At 36.1% G+C, this 22,611-nt stretch overlaps 1 protein-coding gene across 9 annotated transcripts in view; it reads right to left on the bottom strand.

Moving 5' to 3' along the window:
* The window catches only part of LOC129514591 (glycosyltransferase-like domain-containing protein 1), a 388,336-nt gene that overhangs the window by 195,512 nt on the left and 170,213 nt on the right, over positions 1-22,611 (bottom strand). For all 9 annotated transcript variants that reach the window (XM_055333308.1, XM_055333313.1, XM_055333309.1 and 6 more), the window contains one exon: positions 3,278-3,445. In XM_055333308.1, the coding sequence (XP_055189283.1) occupies positions 3,278-3,445 (168 nt within the window). The remainder of the gene's footprint in view (positions 1-3,277; positions 3,446-22,611) is intronic.

The raw sequence follows: 22,611 nt of genomic DNA, 5'->3' as shown, positions 1-22,611 counted from the left end.
CAACAGTAAGTACAACAGGACCTTTTCCTTTGTGGCCCAAATGCCCATGTCGGATTTCTATGTCAGTGACACATATCATTTTACGCCATACTGTTGACTACAGAACACATGCCATACTTTTCAGTACCTTCAAGGAGAGTAGTTCAGATAAAGCTATTTCACATGAGAGCATACCTTTCAACGTGTGGTTAAAGTCTATTTCTTGTTTAATCGTTTCTTCAAGAAATCATTAGGTTTTTTAAAGTTCTGGAACTACACAGGAAGGATTATATGGGATCTCTACAAATAACTTATTTTACGATTAGAATATATTTGGGGTAGTCAAAGAAGAGGGGCCACAACACCATGGGCCTTTAACATTAAACAAAATAAATAGATTATCTATTACTTTTGATGGAAAGATTGTGTTCCTCCCCTTACTATTTTTTAAATACAAATAATCCAAAATACATCGTTATAAGGAAATGTGAAAACAAATTTTAAGTGTCATAAATATGTCAGCATTGTTCAGAACTGCCTAGAACATTTTGTTGAAGAACAATGAACACAAATGATAACTATGGGCAAGCCGGATAAAACCTGAATATGCAGCATGTTCCCTTTATGAGTCAAAAAAACTGACTTAATAAATAACTGTTTTGATTTTTTAACATGGTCCTCTTTGCTTTAAGCAATGATTCCATGTCAGTCTCACTGTCACTGGAACTCAGTAAAATGCACACAAATGTTTTAGTGAGAAGGTACATAAGCCCAAATAGCAGTTAGTTTGATTTCACCTTGAAAGTGACAAATCAAGAAAAGTCCATAAAAAGACACAAAAGTCCATAAATCTATAAAACACAAATTAATAGGCAGAGCTCACAGAATAGGAATATCATAGCAAACCCTCCATTTACTGAGGGCAGCCAAAGTTCCTATTATTAATACACAGCAGAATGAAAAACCTACAAAGGAATGTTGAATTGCCACCTTTATGCCTCCCCTGCAAAACTGTTTTTCCCTACAAGTATTTTTTTTTTTTTTAGTTGCAACCTAGTGGAAATTTGGGGGTAGGGGTGAGAACAGCATGGATAATACAAAAGAATGTCACAGAAGTGCTGACACAATACCAAGCAATAAGGAAGCCAATATAATAATATACCAAAAGTTGAAGGATGTTTTACAGCTAGTCTGTTTTCACCATATGTCACATATTGTAATAGCGACCCACAGGTCATAATATACAGTTATGACATGTGTTCATAAGTCAGAGGGTTAGTGAAACCTCTATTTAAGGTGAGTGCTTATGCCAGTCACCTCTGAGGTCCTTAACTGCCACTCGGTCAGGAAAGAAATCCGACAGTGCCAACAAAAGCAGAAGTCAGCAAGAAAACTAAAGAAACATTTGAGGAAGCAAGACTCATACTTTTCAAAGAGAATCTGAAACAGGACTGCCTTCTGACACTCTTATTTGTCCTCTGGACAACGGCAAACCATTTTTTTCTCATTAAGAGTCCAACCAATGATTGAGTCTACTTCTTTCTCCCAGAGCTTGTCTATCAGTTTACCCTCTTGAGAAGAGCAATGCTGGAAAATCATGTATGAGCTTTTATAGTCTCATTCCTTTTGAGGAAAAGCAATCTTTTATAAAATAGACGAGGGGCAGTGAGCTAAAATTTTTTATAGATATCTGCCCTCATAGGGCATGCAACCCAACTACTTATACTCTTAAAAACCCAGTCTATGCTAAATTAAAGATCCAAGACAGTCTACAGAAATATTCTTTTCATGCACTTCCTCTCTGATATGAGTGGGTGTAACTTCCATTAACTTTAAAGCCACCCATAAAGGGAAAAATAGACTTAATTTTTTTCCCCAGTTATTTCTCAGGGGTAATAAACACACACTATCTGAGGAAAAGAATGATGCTAATTCAAGAAATCAAAAGAATATTACAAATGTTTTCCATATTGATAAAGCACAAAATGATTTTATTTTTGTTTTTAAAACATATTTCCCTTCTCAGTTTCAATATAAAATAAAGTATTTTAATTTTATTATGAAATTTTAAAACGGTTGCTTTTTTATGAGACATTTGACGTGAAGCAGTTCCACTCTATTTTGATGGCACTGCTACTTCACAATTGAAGCAGCTTGTAAAAATGATTGCAGGAAAACATTTACAAAATACTCGAAACACAGAAATATTACCATATAGTTGTTTTCCTATGTCAACTAAACTATGGAATATGCTTGTAAGAGTTGGGAGTCTGTTTAAAGACATCATCAATCCCAATTGCTAATAACATTAAAAAAGGTAAGATGTATCCAATCACTGCCAACCTGATTCTATTCTATTGCTGCAGTTATATGAATAGGATCCAATACCAAAGCTGTTTCAGAGTTGTTATTAACTTCTTTCATTAACTAAGCTTCAAGAGATACACTTTGTTGAAGTAACAACAGAGATGGACCATCACCTTTGAAATGTCATGGTATTTTAAGGCTGTGCAATTTCAGAGGACTCAATGAGGGGAAAAAAAAAAAAAAAAGCCCAACCACCTAAAGATTCATTTTCCATAGTTTCCTCTTACAAACAATAAAAAAAAAAAAGGACAAAAACTCCTTGCTCTAATATGCTCTAATTTTTATTTCTTCCTCTGTAAATTTTTATGTTGACTTCAGCTGGATATACTGAAAGTGGTTGGTAAATGAAAACTAACTGTTCTTTTTAAAAAGTATTGTTTAAACAATACATGATGGAATCAAGGGGTGAAGAAGGTCTCTTGTCGACATTTTGATTCTGTTTTAAATGTTGTAGAAAATAGGTAACTTGTTCAACATATATTTAGATTGTTACACACGTGTATTTTAAAAGGGATTAGCCGTTTTCATACCTATATATCTGTATAGATATATAGTAAAGGCACAAGCAATTACTACCATGTAAGGTATGTTTAAACATACACACCTACTTTAAGAAGTTTTTAAAATAAGTGTACGGTAGGTCTCCAGATTTAAAAGCTAACTATAAAAAAAGGGGGGGCAGGGATCCCTGGGTGGCGCAGCGGTTTGGTGCCTGCCTTTGGCCCAGGGCGTGATCCTGGAGACCCGGGATCGAATCCCACGTTGGGCTCCAGGTGCATGGAGCCTGCTTCTCCCTCAGCCTATGTCTCTGCCTCTCTCTCTCTCTCTCTCTCTCTCTCTCTCTCTCTCTCTCTATCATAAATAAATAAAAATTTTTTTTAGAAAAAGGGGGGGGCAAAGGTCTAAATATAATGATATAATCTATACCTACCATGAGAGAATTTGGTTGTAACCATATTGGAAATCCCTCTCTTGACATTTCTTGACAGGATATACCAATTGGTTCTCATGGAAGTACAGAATCTTTTTCAATTTTCCAAGGTCAGGCCGAAGGGCAGCCAGTTCGGTCAGGTTCAGCACTGAGCTTGCAAAGAGGATCCTAGGAAACAAGGAAATTAAAGTTTACTGACCCAAGCATGCGTGAAGTGGTCATCCTTCACCTTTCTCCCCTTTTCCCTCTTCCTACCCCAAGAAAAACATATCCCCTATAGGGACACATCAATAGTTATGCCTTAATACCATGTAGCAGCATTCTAAGTTTTGATCTCTTAAAAAGCAGCTGCTAAGAACTATAAAAGCCATGAATCTCATCGGTCTTCTCAGCTCAGTTACTGGGAGATGCAAAAAAAAAAAAAAAAAAAAAAAAAAAAAAGCCGGATGGATTTTATTGAAAAAGGCAAGAAAAGCTCTATCTGAAGGACAAATGGAACAAAGATAAGGCTGACTGGGGAATACTTTGCTTGCCAGTTTCATTACACTTTACTTCTTTATGCAACCAACTACTGAAATCCAATATATGAGCAGGAATGGCACATGTTCATGTTATGACATAAACCCTTTTGATTTATGCAATAGACTTATCAAGTGTGGTCTTTTTTTTTTCTTGGCATGTTTTATTCACTGTCCCTCTCCTTCTCCCCACCCCTTTATTTTAACCATCCTGCAATATTTCGTGTTTTTTAAAAAATACTTTATCCTCCATTACTGGGCTGTTAATGGCATCAGACGTGTCAACTATAAAACTCCTTATATAAAACATAAATATTAAAAAAGGAAGAAAGCTATTCCTTATCTTTGTGAAAAAAAAGGCCCCTGAAAGCTTACCTACCATGTTTATAAATGAAACTGTGTCTTTACTTATTCACTCCACAAACATTTACCAAATGCCTGTGTGCCAGAGTCTAACCAGGAAGAACAGAAAAGATGAAACAAGAGAGCCCACCACGATAAATGCTGCCTGCAACAGGGACATTAGCAAGGAATTAAGAGGAACAAACAAGAAAGGAGTAATAACTATCTAGGACAACCTGGAAATGTTTCCCTAATGAGGTATACCACATATGGACACAAAAGAGGGACAAATTACAGTTTCTGAATAGCTGAAGACATTTCAATGGCACAATTTTGATGTAATGCCACCTTTATAACATAATGTAGCATCATTTGACCCTTACAGTTTTAATTCCCATTCTAAAAAATGAGGATCAAGAAGGTTAAGAGTTTTTGTGTTTATTTTCCCCCTGGAATCACATTGGTAGAGAGTAGCAAAGCAGAAACTCCTGGTCTTCTAGGCTTGACGTACTTTTCATTATACCATGGATATGAATTGGTTGTGGGCCACTTACACTGCAAATGCTTTTTTCTGTACTTAATTAATACAAAATATTATACTTGTTATTACCATGATTACAACTACTATAAATTTTCCCTTGCTGACAAGCCAAATGGCTAACTTCAGGTGTTTATATGATCTGCAGCACTAGCCTTTCACATAAGAAGAAGGATTACATGATAAGTGCGTATATCATAAATAGGAATTCTAGTGTCTTCTTCATGGACTAAAATAGGCACATAAGACCAAAAGGCAGTGATCTCTCTTTAAGCCCATACTGCTATATTAATGTCATGGTTTAATGCTTTGAAGTAAAAAATCTTACAAAGGAGATGTATTTATTTTTTTAATTGTCTATTGGTACTCAACCAAAGCAAATAGAAAAACTGTGATGAAAGAATGCCCTATTTTGTCCAAAAATATTCCCACCACCACAATCAAGTATAAGCCTTTCTAAAACTGCAGAGATGGAAAATTCTGCAATATGAAGATATCTGCTTATCTACAAATCTGATCCTTAGTAGAGAGAATAATAAAATATTAATCTCAATCAATCAATATTTTCCTTAAAAGAAAATGGATGATGACTTGTGGGTCTAATTATTCAGTAATACCCCTACTCTCCCTCCATACAATACTATTGTAAGCAATGACTCATTCTTACTCATGAGACCTGAGCAAGGTTTTTCACACGCAAGGCCAAAAAATTCATTAAATGCAGCTCCCATATTACTTATTAACTACAAAGAAAAAAATTGTACCTTAATGGACAAATTTGGTAGACATCAATTTACCCAAGTCATCAAACTTAATATGAACAATAATAGGACAAGTGATAAGTATTTCCCAGTGTGATACACTGACAAAGATACAAATCACCAGCGTAGTATTCCTGCCAAAAATGCCTGATCTGAATTTGGTCATGAGGAGACAATCAGATAAAAAATCTGCAAAATAACAGGGCTTGATTTCCAGAAATGTTAGTGGCATAAAGAAAAAAAAATCTAGATTAAAGGAAAATGGACACCAAGACAAAATGCAATGTGTGATTCTTGATTGGGACAAGACAGTTATAAATGACATTATGAGGACAATAGTGAAACTCTGAATATGGACTCAGTTAAAGACTGTAAATTTTTATCAATTAAATTTCTTAATGTAATAATTTTATTATGGTCATTTTTGAGAATCTACTTATTCTTAGGAGACACACTGAATTATTTACACGTGAATTGTCACCATCTCTATGACCAATTCTTACATGGTTCAGTTAAAAGGCTACTAATAACAATAAATATTCCTATGTATATATTTGCATAGAGATAAAAAATATATAAAATGTTAATCTAGTCGATTAATCTAGATGAATGGTATATTGTAACTCACTGGCCTAACTTCAAATTTTTGTTTTGTTACACATTTACAAAATTACAAATTTGAGGAAATATGCATTAAATGGCAGTAAGTAGAAGGGAAAAATACATTCCATAAAAAATAAACTCATTATATATGTATTTCTAGTCATAATCCAATTGTTAATTTCCTACATGAAAATTATCCTCAGAATGGACCATCTGTAGCAAATGTTTAACCAAGAAGAGTCCTTCACTATACTCCTACCATACACCTCCTCTCCTTACTCTACCTGCTAGCTGATCCATAATTAAGAGATTCAGATCCAAAGTTGAGCCTTCCAAATAAAACCCCCTAAATGAAATAATGTAATACATTCAGAAGTGAAATGACAATGATCTTCATAATATTAACCATTTGGGACTGCCCAGACCAACACTTCCTTCAGTTTGTTCAATCATTAACAGGAAAATCCTTTTATTTTTATAACTGATCTTGAAATAGCCCTCACAATTTCTAAATTATAGAAATTACCTCCATCATTAGGAAAACATTTCCTCTTCACTTTTTCACTTGTAAAATAGTAGTTAAATTGGACAAGAAGAAGTTCCAGAAATATTTAAGTCAGTGGCACCCAAAAAGAAGTCATGAATATGCCCACGAAAGAAATGCAGGTAAGATTCGCAGGCAATTTTTACTTTGCCCCTTTTCAACAATTTAAAAAAAAAAAAAAGTTAATGCAGTGAATGACATCACTCAATCAGCAGCTAACCCCTAGGCTTCCAATGTTCATCTTGCCTCAGGTATTATTTAAGCAATAAATCCTAACAAGGTGAGCCTTATCATCCCACACTGTGTCTCTGACAGGAAAGGGCACAAGGTGATAGCAAAAACCACTAGGAAGAAGATAATTCCTGACAGCTGCTGCTTGAGCACAAGTTAAATTGAACAGTTTATCTCAGCATGAAGATGTTATAAGGTTTTATGTTTAATATTTTTAAATTAACATAAAAACAGAGAAAGCAGTTATGCAATCTTTCACAAACATGACATACTACAATCACTGTATAAGCTGGATTAGTACTTATTACCATGCTACTACAGAATTAAGCTGTTTTTAGACCACCAAAGAGCTTTAAATTGCAACTTTTGTCTCTGTAAGAGAAACCTATATTTAAAATGTCTGCTAAATTCAAATTAACAGCTACACCATTAGCTTATACCATCTCACCAAAAGTCTAAGTAAGCTGCTATTATAACCGTCTAACCAAAATGGCTCTGTGCTGTAAGCCACTGTATCCATATATATGTTTCAATTGTTTCCAATGCACATTATATCTACAAACTGAGGCATATTTGCTCAAGGAATCCAAAATCATTCAACGTAATGAAATACAAGATTAGAGATTTTATATTTTTCTGGCTCAGTTTGAATAAACTAATTATTTGCCTTTTACTCTATTCTCTTAATACATAAAAAGAGATGCTGAAATATACCTAAGCAAGCGTGTGAAGAGTGAGCCACTATTATCACAATGCACACTTTTATTATCTTAAATGGTATGGAAGGGAAGTGAAATGAGAAACAGAAAGTAGGCATTCAATATTCCAACCACCACCATGCAATCTACTAATCATACTTCATGAACTAAGTTATCTCAACTGACTCCGTGAACTCTTTTCAATGGCCCCTTCCACCCCCAAAAACAATTTATCACATTTATCAATAATGGGATACAGTACACAATTTAACACAGATACTGATTTGGGTTGAATTCTCAAATAATTTTTTTGCAGGGCTTCAGTAAGTCTTTGACAAAAGAGTCAATTCCATTCTTCCAGTTGTGTCTCCTTGCTCAGTAACTAAACTCCTTGTCCAGACTCATGTAGCTCGGCCTCATTAACAAAGTCTTTGTTGTTCCACTGCTGCTTATCTTGATTCTTGCTCCTTGATATAGACTGTCTAGAATTCTAGATTCTATACTTTCTGTGGTACAGTGTTTTCTGTGATGATAGAAGTGTTTTGTATCTGTAGTATCCAATATAGTGGCAGCTAGCTACATATGACTATGGAGAACTTGAAACGTAGCTAGCGCAAGGGAAGAACTAAATTTTAAATTGACTATAGCTTGATAATTTAAGCATAAACTAAACAGCCATAAAGTAATGGGTACTGTACTGGAAAGTACAGCTCCAGGTGGACCAAATTTCCTCAATCCAATACTTCACCCATGATACCTGAAAACAATGTCTCACTGAACTGCTTTTCTCATGGAGACCCCTGACCTGCTTGTGAAAACCTAATTTCTAAGTTCCTCCTGACTTGCTGAATTTCATCTACCAGGTTCTCTAATCCTGGAATGGCATTATTTTTTTTTCCTCCTGCTAATGAGAAAGCACACGCTCACAACAGAAAATGTTTTAAGTACAAAAATATATATATATAAATTAAGTGAATGTCACCTGCAACCACTCCAAAAAAGAGCCACTATTAGCCAGTATATATTGAGGATCTATTATTTGCAAGGCACTTGGCTAAATGATGGACATAAGATGGAAAATAAAGTAGCTAAGGCAAAAAGAAAAATGGCAGGTGGAGGAACTGAATAAGGACCCAGGAGACTAGGGACACCTGGGTGGCTCAGTGGTTGGGTGTCTGCCTTCGGCTCAGGGAGTGATCCCGGAGTTCCGGGATCGAGTCCTACATTGGGCTTCCTGCATGGAGCCTGCTTCTCCCTCTGCCTGGGTCTCTGCCTGTCTCTCTCTCTCTCTCTCTCTCTCTGGGTCTCTGCTTCTCTCTCTCTGTCTCTCTATGAATAAAATCTTTAAAAAAAAAAAAAAAAGGACCCAGGAGGCTGAAGGAATTTGCTCAATGAAAAAGTGGCCAAAGAGGATAATTCTGGAAGTCTCTGGAAGAAAAGACTTTATCAAGAGAATAATTTTGGATATAGTGGTAAGAGCAATGGAAAAGAGACTGAGGATTTTTAAGAAGGGAAATGCCAAAGTTATATATGCATATTGAGTATATTCATTTTATTCTTTTCACTTTGTAGTATGTATACATTATTGCATAGTTTTTTTTTTTGCTTTTAACACTTAACCTGCTGTTTTACTATGTAAAAACTTATTTCTGAAACATATGATTTTTGACAGATTTCATGATATGATGCGTCACAGTATCTTCAACCAGGGCGTGACTCTTATATTCACATATTTATAAAGTTTAAACACTCTTTTGTATAGTCTCTCGTATTTCTATGACATTTGTTTATGTATTTCGTAAGATGTTTTATTACTTTTTAGTATCAGAAAACTTTACGCTAACTACTGTATGGAGAACATACTGTAAGGAATCCCTTGGGAAGACAGGAGAACAGTAAGGCGAAGAGAAAAGAAGTGATGGTGGCTTGGGTCAAGATGGTAGTGCTGGAAGTGATGAGAAGGAGCCAACAGTTTGCTGATGAACCGGATATAAGAAGTGAAAGAGAGGAATGCTATCATTTCCTTCACTTTGTCACTTCCAAAGTGTGGTGATAATGTTTTAATATAATAGGAGCTCAATACACATATATGCATAGATGAAAATTATTTCCAAATCCTTCAAAAAGTCTTTGGCTTAAATATATATTTCTTTAATTTGTAAAACCTGTGTAGAATGATAACAGAGTTCTAATACTCATTAATCATTGATATGCAAAATTCATTTTAACACACTATGCTTTAGTTGTCAGCTACTTCATCTTAATTAGACCATTTCTACTGCATGTTTAAATGCTGTGGACTTTCAAAAACCTTCAAGAACATGTATAACAAAATGTTTCCATTTGCTAAAACAATTAAAAATACAAGATGGAAGTCTTATCTAAAGGGAATGGAAATGTAGTCATTTAATATCCAGGTTCCTGTGATGGGTAATTTACAGGCTGTTAAAGAGAGTATCCAGCTTCCCAAAAGCTGTCCCACAGGGTAGCATCATGTAATCAGTTTTGCTTTTCTCCTCCACCATATAATGTTCCTTTTCTGTGCTTATCATTATGGCCAAAAGAATACTGTGTAAAGAACACTTGTCCAGAAGGCAGGGAATCAAAGTCTGTAGGTGGGACATGCCACTGAACAAATTCTCCGAGTGGTTTCTTAATACATATCCACTCCACAGTCATCAGCACTCTGACCTGCCTTACAGCTGCCTAAGGAGATAAATTATACATATATACATATGTGTATATATATATATATATATATATATATATATACATAATAAGCTTTTATAGCTAAAGGAGCCACTTAAATTCAGGTGTCTCAAATTATTCAGGCTAACTCTCAAGTCTTTTAATTCTTGGTATTGTGTCTAATCCATAAAAGACACCCAGTAATTATGTTGTAACAAGAAAGGAAGAAACAGGGAGGGAGTGTGTGTCTAGAAAAAAAATAAAGAAATAAAGAAATAAAGAAATAAATCGAAATTTTTACTGTGTATACTTAAACACTTTTGATGTAGTCTGGGACTAGAATCTATTAAAAGTATTCTTGTAAGACACAAAGGAATATAAATCACTCAGACCATTTATAGATAGATCTGTTTTAAACAATCTATCAATTAGTATACAAATCAAAATATTGTTAAGTCTTGACAAACTAAGGAGTACAAGATAACACCCCTGTTCCAAAAGAGCTGAAAGTATAACTGGTAAAATAAGCCATAATACAGGAAACACTACATAACAATCAAAAAGAGGAGTTCTAGCTCTGTCCTGCACAAGAAATGTGACAAAGCAGGGCAAGACGGATTATAAATAAAGGGAGAGGAACTAAAGACCATCCGTTCAGAGGAGGAAAACAAAATGAAGAGTAGTGGAAGATCAGGAAGGGTCACGTTCATGGAGGGTATCAAAGGAGTCCTGGGTCCTGAGGTCTTGGATCTGGAATGGTCATTGCTACTTGAATTCAGTAATAGGAGGGATGGTTGCTTAAAGTTTAGAGTTTGAAAAGAAGTAAGTAATCAAATAAAACTGGAAAGGTGTTCCTTCCATCAGACCTAGAAGCACCCAAATATAGCATAACAAGTTTGCCAAGTTCACACTTTATCTGTTAGCAATACAGGGATCCACAGTACGTTTATAATTATAGTAATGATGTTTTATTTCTTTTTATTATCCTTAACTAAGACAATGGTGAATGCTCCTTGGCTGAGAAAAATGGTAGTAAAATGAGAGGGTGAGTTATCAAAGTATCACCATCACCACCACTCTCAAAATAAGAAAGGTTGTTCTATACATATCTAAAGATAAAACCATTTTGTTTAAAACCATGCCTGTCCAACAGCTATGTGATCATATTCTAAAGGAAGACAAGGAACCATGAGTAATGCAAGAGTTTTTTTTTTAACATATATCATCTAATTTAATCATTCTAAGAGATGTGTCTTCTTATTTCCAGTTTACTAATTAAGAATTAAAGCACGAGAGGTTTGGTTAAGTGCTAAGGCAATAGCAGTTACTAAGAGGCAGAGAGGAGTTCCAAATCCAAGTCGATCTGGACCCAAAGCCTCTATTTTTTTCAGTTATTCCACACTGATTTTGAGTCATCTAAGATTAGAATGTGACTCAATGGTTCCTGTTAACTGTACTTCTCATTATCATCTGTGTTTGAGAAGTAAAAATATAAATGGCATAAAGAATGGCATAAATGGCATAAAAAATATAAATGGCATAAATAAAACTGAGTAGTTTTATTTCACCCCTTCATTCAGCATATATTTACTGAGTGATTACACTGTTAGATAAACTGTGGAAAGCTAGTGACCATCAGTGAAGGATCTCCTGGAGACATGCAATCGAGGTGGCCACTCCAAGTCAGCCTACTGGAATAACAAGGATGTGGTCAGGCACTGGGATAGAGAAAAGTGGCTGATATTAAAAGCAATGGAGATAACAGCAATAGTGACTTGGTTACAGGAGGGCAGGCTAAGGGTAACACCAAGGTTTCTAGCTTGTGCAATCAGATGGGCAATGGTAACATTCCTTAATACAAAAGGAGAAAACAGATTAGTGGTTGGAATAGAGAAGAAATGAAGGGACGGGTTCTACAAATGTGGAATGTAAGTGGAGTGCCCAGTACGTAACTAAAGATAACAGATAATAGACTGATAAAAGAAAGTGCATTGGAGATTCAATTGAGCTAAAAGACCTGGTCACCAAATGTGTTCATTAAAAAACGTGGGCTCTGGTTTGTTACATAATTTTACATATCTTTCCTACATGTTTCTCCAATAGTCACAGGTTATCTTATTTTCTCCTAGTAAAGTATATACATTCTTTGATGAGAAAAATTCGATCTACTATTCTTTTCTTTAGTATCCTATAGTTTCCCTATCATGATAGGTACCACTCTGGATTTTAAATTCTCTTAGGACACGCCCTATATCTTCCTTGTTCACTATCCTATCTTGGATGCTCAAAAAATGTTTTGAATTAAGTGAATGAACAGATGGATGAGTCAGTCATTTGTAACCTTAATGACACAGAGAAAATCAAACTGGTTGATTTTCTGCATACAGTCGAGTGTTCAATATGGTATTTAGTCTTTACCATTAAAAACAAATTGGGAAGCAACTCACGTCCCGTTGGGAAGCATCTCACGTATAGAAAACACTTACCTTCTACCTTGAGCACACAACACGAGTCTAGGATTAATTATTTGATGTCACTTTTGATCGAACTCGTTACTTTTTCTTTGAGTCCCTAATAATATCTCAGGCACTGTTCTCTGCATCATCATCCTAAAATATCAAGGACTCATGATATGATCCATAGAAAAGGAACTCTTGGGGAAAGGTAGGTGTCAACCTGGTACAAAGATCAGGAGTGTACAGTATCATGATAATAATTTCTGTTATCTTCAGGGATTCATGATCATAGGCTTTGAAGAACTAAGTCAATTAATGTGCAAAGCACACCTAACTTGCTGAGTGTGCTGGGAACACTTCATATGGTGTTTTATCTCCATAAACTAATATAATTAGTATGTGAAATATTTATAATTCACCTCATGATTAATCTATTGTAGACTATTCCTTAACAGCAGCATATTATTTTATATTGGAATGTTCTTTGCCCTTTAGTCCATGGCACTCATGGAGTTCATTTCCAAATATTATAAAGTTGGAAGACCAGAAGTCCAAGGTAATGGAAATAGGTCCTATCACTACTCTAACCCAATACTACCTATGTTGTTAAGATTACACACGTTTAAGGACACACTGACCAGTCAAGCCAAAAAGACTACCACTCAAATAAATACATAAAGCTCAGATCAGGCACAAGCCTGAGAAACAAACTACAGACAAACACAGAGTGGCTTTTTGATATTATCATCCTCGGCTTGAATATTATGACACAAGAATAGTTAAAACAATCATAACAACAACAACAACAATAATAACTGCCTCCTGATATATCAAGTAAACTACTCCTGAAAACCATGGAAAGTAAGGTATTTCGTGCCCAAATAACGAATAAGCTAACAGGGAAAAATATGGTAACTTGCTATTTTTACTGAGTCACATCTACCGCTAAAATTAACAAGCACAAAATAAAGTGCTTCCTAAATATTCAGTCTTTCTATAATCGGTCATAAGACCTAAATTTTTTGGTTCTTGTGAGTATTTGTTTTAAATTTGCTTCCCAGAATCCTGTAGTCTATTGAGCTGTTCTATCATTTGATTTGTGACATTTTGTTGTTATGCTTCTCATAGAGATTATCCCTGTGTTTTGATTATTTCTCCTATGTTTGTTTTGGCAAGTCAAAGGCAGTTCTTTGAAATCTTCCCTGAATTTGGCGCTTAATATGCCATTTGAAGAAATACCTCCCCACAAATAATTTAGTTAGTATCCCTAATGTTTTGCTATTTTACACATCACTTTAATTATAAGGGAATCACTAGTTAACTAATTACAAAAGTCAAAGCCAGCAAAATATACTGTACACAGTAGGCACTCAAAAAGTATCTGGGACAGTGAAATATTAAATAATATAGTACTTGGGCAGCCCAGGTGGCTCAGTGGTTTAGCACTGCCTTCAACCCAGGGCGTAATCCTGGAGACCCAGGATCGAGTCCCACGTTGGGCTCCCTGAGTGGAGCCTGCTTCTCCCTCTGCCTGTGTCTCTGCCTTTCTCTCTCTCTCTCTCCTCTCTGTGTTTCTCATGAATAAATAAAATCTTAAAAATAAATAAATAAATAGATAGATAGATAGATAGATAGATAGATTGATAGATAGTACATATGCAGTAGGAAAAGAATCTGGAAGTGAGAGTCCCAAGACAGTGTCCTGTTCTTTCATACCTTTTTTTTTTGAGATGAGATTTTTATAAATGTTGATCTATTAATACTGTTTCTTTCTCATCAAGCCAACAACGTAAAATTCTATGAATGTGCTTCCCAGTCTATATCAACAAGGGAAAACCATCTGAAAGCCAGCTTTTTAAAAACTAAAACTTCCTATTTTAATAGAATAAAATGAAAATTTAAAAATCTACGCAGCTAAGTCTCACAAATGAAAACATTTTTTTCACATGCTTCCCTGGATCACAACTTAAATAATTGTCCTTTTTTTTTTAAAGTAACTAATATTTACATAGGTACAGGAGGAAAAAACAGATGAAAAGTACAAAATATTATATAAACAATATTGGTAAGATGATCTAAAAATGGAGTCTTAGTGTCATTCAACACAACCTCATGGCATGGTAACTTTCTGAGATGTGTTTTTCATGGTCTCACCCTTCCTTGATAACCACACTGTATGTAGGACTCACTAAATATGACAGCTCATAAAATGCCTCAGGCCACATTCGCTTACCAGATGACTGAGGAACATGAAATGAGGTCACCTGCTCTGGGTTAGCCAGTCAGAGGCAAAGATGAGCTTAGGATAAAGTCAGTGACAGAAAGGAAAGCCAGTCATGGGTTTTGCTTGTGAGTTTGCCTTTTAATTCCAAAGGTGGGAACAACTTCAAGTTTGACATTGGGATTAAAACAATCTCCGTTTAATGGGGAAAAAAAGCCCATTCACTGAGAGGAAAAAAAAAAACAACAGAAAAACTACCTTTGACCTGTTCTTCCCTTTCTCGCCACACAAAACAGAGAGAAAGTACTTGAACATGAGTGTAAATATGCGCTACAACCTCCCTACAAATATCTTGGATCTCAATGCTATTTGAATTTTCCATTGACTGTACCCGAAGGTCACATGCCATAGATTACCTAAAAGCCATCCAATGCCTCCTTCCACCATGTAAGACATTTTCACATAGCCTAGCAGGGACGGATCTCTTCCCAGTCAGTTCTTTCCTTTCTTCCCTTTTGTATTTGTATATATTCGTGGTCTGGGAATGTCAGGAAATACATAGAATGCCACAGGAGAAGCAAGAAAGTAACCTCAGACCTGGCCTGCGAGAGCCAGAAATGCTGTAAAGGAGATAACGCTTGAGACGGACCTTAAAAGACGAAGAAAATTTCCAGTTTGGTATGTGTGAAAGGCAGCGATTGGAAAGGGGGAAGATTATGAGTTTCTGTTAATATTGCAGAGAAAAAACAAATATCTAGGACTATAAATATCTGTATTCTATTCAGGTAAGCAAATATTGAGCATATTTATATATATGAAATATATATTTTAAATACATATATATATATATTTTAGGATTGTATTTATTTATTCATGAGAGACAGAGACAGAGAGAGAGGCAGAGACACAGGCGGAGGGAGAAGCAGGCTCCATGCAGGGAGCCCAATGTGGGACTCAATCCCAGGACTCCAGGATCAGGTCCTGGGCTGAAGGCGGCGCTAAACCGCTGAGACCCCAGAGCTGCCCTACATATATATTTCATATATATATATATATATATATATATATATATATATATATAAAGATAAGGGATAATAAGATAAGATAGACTTGACATTTGACATCCTGCTCTTCATCTTTGTATTTTGGCACCGGAAATATAAACAAAGGGCTGAAGTTATAGGAGAGTTAACATTTGATGTTTTACATAACTTTGGTTGAATCCCCAAATTCGTATACACTGCTATTATTACTCATTATTAGAGATTCCAATTCATCACACGTAAATTTCATGACAAACTGCTCCCTTCCTAAGTGCCCAAAGTTAAACACACTCAGATGGGACATTCTTTTTTTTTTTTTAAACTTTTTTTTATTTGTTTATGATAATCACAGAGAGAGAGAGGCAGAGACACAGGCAGAGGGAGAAGCAGGCTCCAGGCACCGGAAGCCCGACGTGGGATTCAATCCCGGGTCTCCAGGGTCGCGCCCCGGGCCAAAGGCAGGCGTCAAACCGCTGCGCCACCCAAGGATCCCAGATGGGACATTCTAATAACTTTTTTTTGTAATAATTCCTTGACTTAAAAAAAAGAGAAAACACTTAAAAGAAACGTCAGTATTTTGCCTCTCCATAGGATTCAGTAACAAGGCGAGATTCTCCCAAGAATATTCCAACAGTCCTTGAAAAACTAAGACTGTCACAAAACCTGAGCATCTGGCAACTCTGCCACCATGAAGTATCCATATGGAAGAGACCAAAATGTGTCAAAGTACCCAAAACGATTTTGGAGAGTGTAGAAGATAGAATAAATAATTCAGTATCGTCAACACTTTCAACAGCAGGTAGTGGATATGCTACCTGCTTCTATAATGTGCCAGAATGTAACATAAGTGTGTGAGGCTGTGTGTGTATGTGCGTGTGAGAGGAAGGCAGAAAGAATATGAGTATACATGAGGCGAAAAACCATTTTTATATAGAAATATTCCTTAGGTAGTTCTCTTTGTAGGGGCATCGGATCTCTGTAAGCACAGGTTTATAGATATACAGAAGAAAAAAATAGAGTCAATGAAAATTTACTTTTAAGATAAACATAGCAACAAATATATTACTTCAGAGTCAATGAAAAAAACTGCATTAACTTAACATTATGGTTGAAACTGTATGTGCAAAAAAACTCAGAAAATCCAAAATTATGGTTCCCTCAGCAACCATAACTGTGTCCTCATGCATATATGAGTATTTTGCATTACTGTAATGATGATACATTTCAGCCTTAATATCAGTTTATGCAATGTGACTGAATTAGGATTCTTTTGGGAACTATAAAACTTTGAATTTCTGGACTTTTGTGAATGTAAAATCTTAACCGTAAAGTTACATTAATATAGGGTGGAGTCTTGCATTTTATTTTCTAGCATTTAAAAAAAACAATTAAGAGTGAATGGTTCACAATATTAAAGTAGTAAAGGATTAGCTGATTTGTAATAATACCAAAAAACTTGATACAGAGCCTAATTCCTTAAAATAGGGATATACAAACTACAAACAAAAAGAAAAGTCCCTCTGAAGATTAATCAAAGAACAGGCAAGACATTTTTCCAGGAGTGAGTAAGTTTTACTTTTTCTATAAAACATTAGTTTCTGATTAAAAGGTACTTTCATTCAACCATATTTCAACATGAATATAAATACCAACAGCTGAAATAATTCTCTTACTATATCTTCCTGCATCTTATCAAGAAAAGATGAGTATTAAAATGGTGCCCTATATTTTCAAGAGAAAAGCTGGTTGAAAGTCAGTTTTCCTTCTTATAGGTGTAACATGGCAGGATATAACTTATAAGATGAAACTATATTATGCCACTAACTACTTTTTGATCATGGGTTTGTGGCTCTTTCAAAATATAGTTCACAAAGAAATAAATACACAGTAATCAAGTTAAGCTCCAGGAGGAGGTAAATTGTTTTACACAATTACTTAGTGCTATACAGCCACCGAGTAATTGGAAGATGAAGTAAACAGCCGTGGCATGATAGGTTCAGGAGAGAAGAGTCAAAAGCACATTTGTTTAGGAAAAAATTATAAATATTTCCATGCAGGGACGCCTGGGTGGCTCGGTGGTTGAGCATCTGCCTTTGTCTCGGGTCGGGATCCTGGGGTCCTGAGATCAAGTCCTCCATCAGGCTCCCCAGGAAGCCTACTTCTCCCTCTGCCTATGTTTCTGCCTCTCTCTCTGTATCTCTCATGAATAAATAAATAAAATCTTAAAAAACAAAACAAATATTTCCATGCAGGTATGATTTTCAACGGGCCTCAAAAAACTGATCAGTAGTTTTTCACAACAATGAAGATATTCCAGATAGACAGAGGAACCTATAGAAAGATCCAGAAATAAAAGTGGTCAACATCCTTTTGGAGAACAGAGACTTTATAGCTGAAGAGGTGGTTCATAAAGGAGGAGCTGTGAAAGGAAGAGCTGCAAATGCAGATTACAGATATACTGTAGAGGACCTTGAAGGCAAGGAGGACAAGTCTTGACTGCAAGGTATAGGCAGTAGGAAGACACTCAAGTTTCATAACCAAGGAGGCTATGCTTTCTGGGAGAAGAGAAACAGAAAGCAAAAGAAGGTTCAACAAAACCCCCAAGCAGAGACAGCAGAAGTAGTAAAGACTGAAGACAAGGGAACTAGTTCTGAGATTATTATAATAACCCAGACATGTTGCAGCAAAGTCTGGAAAAAATGTGATAACAGTAAGACATAAAAAGAGGAGAAAGGATTAGAAGGTGCTTGTGAGATTTTGAGATATAGGAACTGTTGGAAAATTGTGCATCGATAAAAATACAAAAAATTAAGGGTGGTATCTGATGTGAGGACAATGAATAACTGAGTACTGATCAGTAAATCTTCAGTGTAAGGTATCAGGTTCCATAGAATCACACATTCCCTTCAATAAAAAGTTAAGAGTCTTCAAAGGTGCAGATTACAGGAATAAAAACAATTCTGTTTTTTATATGTAATCGACAAACCCATACTTTCACTCTCTCTCTCTCTCTTTTTTTTTTTTTCCTTCTAGGGTTGTGAAGGTAATGGCACCCATTATACAAATAAGAAAACTGAGGCTCAGCCAAGATGACTCCCCAAACCTCACACAGGATTGTCGTGGCAAGGTTAGGCTGGAGATATGGCTTTTGAAGTCTTTGGTATAGAAGTTATTTTGAAATTATAAATAAGTTCATCCAAAAAATGTGAAGATAAAAAGATAAGTGAGTTGTGTGCAGAACCATGGGGAAAAACTAGAAGCACAGAGCAGTGATCACTGAATAGCCCAAGAGATGACAAGGATGCCTAGGAAAGTGCTACAGATCCTGGCACTCAACAGGTAGGTACTCAATGCATCTGTGCCATCAACAGCTAAAAAGGAGACAGCACTAAACAGGGGTTTTGTATCTGCAGTAGATGGAGAGATTATTTCTCAAGCTTTCTCAAGGCAATCACTTTTCTCAAAGAAATTCCTACACATAATTCCAATATGTAAAATGCATTAAAAAAAAAACACTGAGTAAACCAAGGATAGGTGGTCTGGAGCATCACCTAACTTGAACGCTCTTCCTTCTCTTCACAACTCTTCCTTTGCACATATATTACATAGCCACCCCTAAGAGAAAATACTGGAAATCCTTTAAGTTGGTCATAAGAGTGTTATAATTTGAGTTTGGTGCAGAAGAAAGCAACAGCTGGTCTGAACAAATCAAATCAAAATCAACAACTGACCTGCCTAGACTTGATTTCTAACTAGACTTTCCATTGCCATGTTCTTCCAGTAGCTGGGATATTTCATTAATGCTTTCATGGATTTCTCCATGGCCAACAACTTTCTTCACTTATGAGCCACATCATCAGATCATTTGGACATCACAGCTGTATACTACAGAAATGGCACATTTAATTGAGTCAACCACCTGCAGCTTTCTTGTTCCAATAACTGTCACAGAACCTCTCCACTTGCTGCATCTTGTAACTGGTCATGCCACGTGATTGCACATATAAGTCAGTGAGAATAAGAATGGCATAATGTCAGGAGGTCGGTATTAAAGAAGTGAATACCCTAATTTGATATCTTAGAGGAAAGCAGTTGTATATTTTAATCATGTTAACGGTAACACGTATGACAAAGGAAAGGATCTGAATGATCCTAGAATCGACAAAATGAAAGAGTTATTGAGCCCCTTTAAACAGCAGACTCACACTGTTGTTCCACTTTTATATAAATTGTAAGTGAAAAATTCAGTCCAATTGGATAGTAAAAAACAGTAATCATATAAAAAAACATCCAGCCCAACCAAGTAGTAAAAACAGTAATCATTATAAGATTTTATTATGGCAGTACCTTTATACAAATATGAAGTAATATATAAAGAAAATCACAGGCTGATTCTTGGATAATTTATTCAAGGAGTAAGTTATGAAAATTCATCAATAAGTAGAATAAATGAGGCAACTCAAAAACAGCTCACCATAGATTCTATTTATGCAACTCCAATTTTAATTTAGTCTGTATTGATGGACTCTTTTATTTCATGTGTTACAGTCATGTTAAACTAGACACAACATGCACTGCATCTACAGCCTACACAGTACAAAGACGTCTGGACGTGACACAGACAGTCATTCCTTTTGCTTCAAGCGATAAATAGTTCAGTTGTAAAAAGGATTTTTAAAACTGAACAAAAATCAGTGAATATTTTTTTAAAGTAACCACGTGCATTAAAATTTTTCTTTTACTCTCTTATAATTTGTAATTTGTCTTTGGAAGAAACCATGCTGTCATTGTCCTGGGTATCCTCGGGTCTCTGCAAAAAGAGGCCACAAGGAAAGAGAATAGAGACGGGCAGAGGCCTGGTCCTCAGACAGTGTACACGCCAAAGGAGCAGAGCCACCTATAGCACTTGCCATCAAAGAGAGTGAGCCAGTCAAAGGAACTAAGTCCAAAGGGTATAACTTGGGCCAGACATAGGTTGAATGCAATGAATAAAGAAGAGTGAGGATTCCAAGAAGTCCCATTCAGAAGTCAGGAGGTGACCCTGGAAAATCTTGTACAAAATCTGACTAGGAATACGCAAGGGATAAGATTGGCAGGAACTAAGAAAGGCGTCAACAAGGACCCTTCTGCAGGGGCCTATGGGATGAAGGGGAATCATCCAAGGGAAGAGGGAAACTAAGAACAGGAAACCAGGTCATGTCAGCTAAAACTGGCAAGTACAGGAAGAAAGAAGATGGGAAAGCAGGAAAGTGAGGGCCTAGGGCTGATACCATGGCAACTGGCAACAGAGGACCAGCAGGGTGGAGGGTCAACTGATAGAAAGCAGGGGTCTAAATAGCTGTGCACATGAATCCAAGTATGGGATGGATAAAGCTAACTCCAGGTCCCATTCATCAATGGATCTGAGGCTAAAGATGCATCGGAGACCCAGGTAAGAATGGCTCAGGTATTAGGCAAAGCAGACCAGCAGGCAGGGGCATCCACAGATCTGACTGGGCCGAGTTAAGGGAAGCACAGGCTTGGAACAAGCTAAGAGTGTATAAACAACAGAAAAGAGAACGCAAAAAGGCTTCTGAATTATAATATATGAACTTGGTAAAAACTACAAAGCAAGCCCAGAATATGAAAATATAGATTTATCTGAAAGACAATTAAGAACTCTATTTTTACAAAAACCAGGATCTTCAAGAAAATTAAGAATAAAATGAAAACTTCTTAAAGTACAACATAATGAGTATACTATTATCACAATACTATAAGACTAGATATACAGGAGAAGAATATAAGGAAGTAAGACTCTAAGGTATAGCAGCTGCCCAACTGGGATTGTATGGATTTCCACGTTTTATCTCCAAGTGTCCTATCGTGTGACTATATATTACTCTTTTAATAAAAGTGAAAGTATCCATTATAAAACTTCTAATAACAAGCATGCCTAGTACCGTTCCAATAATCTGATTTAAATAATTTCAATGTATTTCTTGGGTAAGCACTGAAGTCCTTGTAAAATCTCCAAAAATTAGAAATCCCTATACATAATTTGTACATCACTATAAGGTAAAGTTAATCTAAATAAACAATTTAAAATTTCCATTTTAAAAAATTTTTCTTTACTTTTAGATATAAGAAATATGTTCTAATAGCACCTCTACACAACAGTAGGGAAAATGAAATCAAAGGAAGCATTGTCATGTGCTGCAATGCAAATTATTTAGGAAACAGTGCTAGAGACTGCATGTTGTTGAAGGGCAAGAATCACGTCATCTCCGCATCTGACGAAATTCCACAATGCACAGATACCCTGCTTACCAATTGTATTCACTAACATTTAAACTAGGATTGTGATTAAGAACATGGATGCCGAAGGCAGACCATCTGAAGGTCCCATGGACTCTTACAGCAGAATTCGCAGGAGGGCCCACCCCCTAGGTCTACCACGGGATCTGAGTGAGGGAACACGACACGGGTCTGATCATGGAATCTGAGGGCACATCACCAGCATCTGTGACGGGATCTGGGGGAGGGCATACCACCCAGGTCTACCGCAGGCTCTGGGGGAACATGACCTGCACCACCAACTACTAGCTATGTGATCTTGGGCAAGTTTACTGACCCTCTGTTTGACTCAGTTTCCTTATGTGATACATGTGGCTAATAACAGTGCTCTTCTAATAGGGTGGCATAAGGATAT

Source organism: Nyctereutes procyonoides, unplaced genomic scaffold (genome assembly GCF_905146905.1).
Source record: "Nyctereutes procyonoides isolate TBG_1078 unplaced genomic scaffold, NYPRO_anot_genome, whole genome shotgun sequence".
Classification (NCBI taxonomy): domain Eukaryota; kingdom Metazoa; phylum Chordata; class Mammalia; order Carnivora; family Canidae; genus Nyctereutes; species Nyctereutes procyonoides.
This window is presented reverse-complemented; position numbering and strand designations above follow the sequence as displayed.